The 5,000-nt window shown below is 27.8% G+C and overlaps 1 protein-coding gene across 5 annotated transcripts in view; it reads left to right on the top strand.

Annotated features, from left to right (window-relative positions):
* LOC100200986 (cGMP-dependent 3',5'-cyclic phosphodiesterase) overlaps positions 1-5,000 on the top strand; it is a 99,474-nt gene that overhangs the window by 77,127 nt on the left and 17,347 nt on the right. For all 5 annotated transcript variants that reach the window (XM_065812908.1, XM_065812907.1, XM_065812910.1 and 2 more), the window contains 5 exons: positions 285-319; positions 1,021-1,136; positions 3,101-3,178; positions 3,253-3,378; positions 3,852-3,922. In XM_065812908.1, coding sequence (XP_065668980.1) covers positions 285-319; positions 1,021-1,136; positions 3,101-3,178; positions 3,253-3,378; positions 3,852-3,922 — 426 coding nt within the window. The remainder of the gene's footprint in view (positions 1-284; positions 320-1,020; positions 1,137-3,100; positions 3,179-3,252; positions 3,379-3,851; positions 3,923-5,000) is intronic.

Below are 5,000 nucleotides of genomic sequence, written 5' to 3' on the forward strand. Positions count from 1 at the left end.
ACTGGTTTATAAATTTAATTAAATATAGTATAAAAAAAAACATAAATATATATATATATAGATAAATAAGCTATAAATTATGAGATAACAAAATTTTTATTACCTTCATGTTGGAAGTTTTATTGCGGAAAAAAAAATCTTTTGAATACTAAAGAGCTTTTTCATTAAAAATAGATATTTGTCATGTTTAAAGTAGATTAGTCATATAAGTCTTATATTTTACAATAATTTATTTTATAATACTTTGAGATTTTTCTTTTGGCATATATTTTGCTTTTTTTTAGGCACATACTTTGCTTTCCAATTCGATCTGACCAAGGTGAGTTTTTTGTTATATTATCTTAAGTTGAGTATTTTTTTTTTTGAAATTGGTAATTTTTGCAATATGATTAGGCAATAATATTTTTCTTGATGAAATAAAAATTGATACATTATTAGATATAAGCCGGCTCAAAGGGTGTGTGGGATAGGAAGCAAAGGGTTGAAATTTTGCCGACTAATGGTGCAAGTTTACAATAAATATTGGCACATAATTTATCGAATTTGTACCTTTTTCTACCTTCAGTAGGCAAGTTTGAACCTTTTTTAAAATACAGTTGGAAAAATTGGACTTTTTTTCATACTTATATGTCTGCAAAACTTGAAAGACAACCCTTACTTGACACCTACTTGGGCCAGGCTTGCATTAATATTTAATTAATATTAACTACATCCAACGCGTTAATATTTAGTTTTCCTTTGTACCTTTTATTTAATTTTCATAAATTTGTTGAAAATGAAAGTTTTGCTTTTCTGGCATGATTTTTTTTTCCAATTAAAAAAAAAAGAAAAAGTTTTATAAGTTTGTGTAAAGTAAGATATAAATTAACTTTTTATTTTTATTTTTTATATTATACTACAATGGTTCAACACATTGTTAATATACAAAAATTTTTGTTTGATGAGATAAAGTTGATTTTCCCAAAAGCTAAGGAGATTAATCTATTTAAGTTAAAAATACTTATTTTAAAATACGTGTAGATAAAGTCATTGGTGTTGCTCAGCTTTGTAACAAAATTAATGGAAATTCTTTCACAAAATTCGATGAAGAGCGAACAACTGCTTTTGCTATTTTTGTTGGTCTCAGTTTAGTTCAGGTAAGTTAGAGTTCTTTTATTAGTAATTTAAATATTATTAATAAAATATTTTATTAATATATATTTTTGTTGGTCTCAGTTTAGTTCAAACACAAAAGCTCAGTTTAGTAAAACACAAAAAAATATCATCATCACAAGTTCTCTAATTCTGTAGGGTTCAGATTTGGTCACCTCACCTAAAGACAAAGCTGAATTGCTTGCTAAAAACTTTTCATCAGTATCATCTCTTGATTCCACTAGTTGCGTTCTACCTGATATTACTGACAAATAGGTTGATCCATTGATTGACATTTGTATCACTCTAGTTTGTGTATCTAAAGTAAAATTTCCTGCTTAGAATCTTCTACAGTTTGTGCTCCGGACAATGTAACTGTTGTAGTCTTGCAGAAGTGTTCTCCAAGCTGTTTTCAATACTTTCAAAACTATTTAACAAGCTTATCTGAGTCTTGTTTTCCGGCATGCTGGAAAGCAGCATCTGTTATCCCTATTTTCAAAAATTCAGGAGAGCAATCTGACTTGTCTAACCACCATCCCATTAGTCTTCTTCCTAATCATGAACATAGTTTTTGAATCTTTAATCAACAAACACTTAATCTCTCATCTTGAATCTAATAACTTACTTTCTGATCATCAATATGAATTTCGATCTTCTCGTTCTACAGCTGATTTGCTAACAGTAATAACCGATAGGTTTTATCATATATTAGATAGAGGTGGAGAGGTTAAGGCTATCACTCTTTACATTTCTAAAGATAAAATTTAGTATGCTGGTCTTCTCCATAAGCTTTCTTCTTACAGTGTATCTGGTAACATCTTTAAGATTATTGAATCCTTCCTTTCCAATCGTAGTATAAAGTTGTCATTGATGGACTGCACTCTTCTTCATATCCTGTAGCTTCAGGGATTCCTCAAGGTTCAATCCTTGGCCCTGTACTCTTTTTAATTTATATTAATGATCTTCCAGATATTTTCACATCTAAGATGGCATTGTTTGCTGATGACACTACCATTTATTCTTGTCTTGATAAGAAGCCAACACTTTCTGATTGCTTTGAGGGGGCATTTGAGCTTGAAATGGATTTCACTTCTGCTACAGTATGGGGCTCATAGTGAACTTTAATTCAGATAAAACTCAATTTTTTTCAGCCAATTGTTATTGCAATAGTTTAGATCTTTCTATATTTAAGAACGGTAATGTCCTTCATGATTCATTACATGTCTTCAAGGATTAACTCCTACTTCTGATCTTTCTTGGAAACCATATATCAAATCCATTGCAAAATTAGCATCTGCTAAGGTTGCATCTCTTTATCCTGCTTGACACTTTCTTACTCCAGATTCTATTCTTTATCTCTATAAATCTTAAATTTGTCCTTGTATGGAATACTGTTGCCATATCTGGAGCAAATCTTCCAATGATGCCCTTTCTATTTAAGACAAGGTGCAAAAATGCATTGTAAACATAGTTGGACGTGCTCTTGCAGCTAACCTTCAACCATTATCACATCGTTGTAATGTTGCCTCTCTTTCTCTTTTCTACAAATACTATAATGGGCACTACTAAATTTCCTTCTTGTGTCACTCGTCAATCAATTAAATCTCATCCTTTTTCTGTGACTATTCCTAATTGCTCTAAAAACTCTTATTCCTCTAGTTTTTTTCCGAGAACATCAGTTCTTTGGAATTCCCTTCCTTCATCTTGCTTTTCTGATTCATATAATTTGCAATCTTTTAAGTTGTCTGGCAATCGTTATCTTGCTCTGTAATCTTTGTTTTTTCTTTTCCAGTAACTTCCAACTCTAATAGTAATTGCTTGCAGCCTTGTTGCAACCACTATTAGAGATTGCAGCAAAGATGTAAAAAAAAAAAAAAAAAGTTCAGGTTAGTTGGTATTATTTAAGAAGTACATTAAATTCTTTTATTTTTGCATTGCAAGAGATAATTGTTTGCAAATTAATTTTTAGAGTTTACTTTATAAAAAAGCAACAGATGCACAACAACGAAGCAAATTAGCAAATGAGTTAATGTTATACCACATGAGAGTATGTTTAAGTTTAGTATTAAATTGTATGAGAATAATGTAAAGTTTTTACTTTTTTTTTAATTGTCTTTTTAGGTTCCCCATGAAGAAGTTGAAAAGTATGTGGCACATTCGTTTCCTGCAAAATGTGATATCCATCCACGAATGGATGAATTTACATTTATGCCACGAATTGAACTTTCTCAACATGATAGTATTCAGGTTTTATTTAATTTTGTTTAAAGACTTTATTTTAGCATATGCAGTTTACACTTCTTCCTCTCTTTTTTATTTTTTTATTTTAATCCTTTAAACCGTCGCACTCATTTCATGTTTACATTCATAACACTTATATGTCATTGGGATGACAAAAGTAAAACTAAAGGAATAAAAAAAAGAGTATGTAATAAAAAATAGACATACTTAAATTTGCTAACAAAATAAAAACTAATAAGAAATATAAAATTTTTCTAAATGAAAATGTTTTGTTTTATAAACTTAAGTTTATAAAACAAAATATTTTCATTTTCTATTTTGTATACATATATATATATATATATATATATATATATATATATATATATATATATATATATATATATATATGTGTGTGTGTGTGTGTGTGTGTGTATATGTATATGTATATCTATATATTCATATAAGTATATAGCATGTTTACTTAATTTGTTTAATAGGTTGTATTAGCAATGTTTGTGGACTTAGATTTAATAAGAAAGCTTAAAATTCGTGATTCTACCCTTGTCAGGTAAACATCAAAATAAAGTTATTCATATACTTTTAATGAGTTAATTCTAAATATTTTAAACAATTATGTTATTTTTTATTTATTTATTTTTTACGATTTTGATTGGCCTAACAAATGTTACTAATTAGTAGTTGCAGACTTTATAAGTTTACTTTAAATTTTCATTTGAAAACAAACTAGCAGTTTCATTGTTCTTAAATATTTTATTCTTTGCCATTTTTATTTTAAAACACACCAACAGTCTTTTTTGAAATATTAAACAATCCAACAATTATTTATTATAAAAGTATTAAGTAATAAATTATTTATTATAATGAAGTTATGGGGTTGCAACAATCATTTTAAATTCTTTTTATCTATATAAAATCTTTTTTTCAACTTTTAATAACAAACAATTGTATAGTATTTATATTTCTGTAAAAATATCATGTTTGATAAATAAAGAGTCAGAGACAAGTTAAAGTTAAACAAGTTGAAAGTTATTCTATATGCTAAGAAATATTTTTTTTGTTACGCTTTACAAGCTAAATATTGATTATTTTGTTGAGTGTTTAGTAAAAATGTAACATGTAGTAGTTTCTTGTAAATTGTACCCACAGGTTTTATATTATTTTAATTAAAATTATTATTATTTTTTTTTCACAGGTTTTTGTTAATAAAACTTATAGTTTTAGTCTTAAATAAAGTCTTAAAATAAATAAAAATAAAGTAAATAAAGTTAAATAAATAAAGTTAAATAGAGTTTTAAAATGTTTCAACAGGTTTTTTGTTTATAGTACTTAAAACTATAATGCCTCATTTGGCTGCAAGCGGGTTTAACCCATACAGGTTTCAAGCTATTAAATTGGAGTGTTAAAATATGGAACAAAGACCAGAGTGTTGTGGATGTGTCATGTTTTTCACAAAAAGCAAGTTAAGTAGTTTGCAGTACACAAAGTCAATATTCACCGGCCACCAAACATGTTCAACTATTATGATTTTGGGTGCAGTTACCAACACTACCAACAAACCCTGATTAACACCTTTTACAGCAATGTGTCTTGATGTTTTAGACGATTGTGAGTCTTTTGTGTCCTCA

This window comes from Hydra vulgaris, chromosome 12 (assembly GCF_038396675.1).
Source record: "Hydra vulgaris chromosome 12, alternate assembly HydraT2T_AEP".
In the NCBI taxonomy this organism is placed as follows: Eukaryota; Metazoa; Cnidaria; class Hydrozoa; order Anthoathecata; family Hydridae; genus Hydra; species Hydra vulgaris.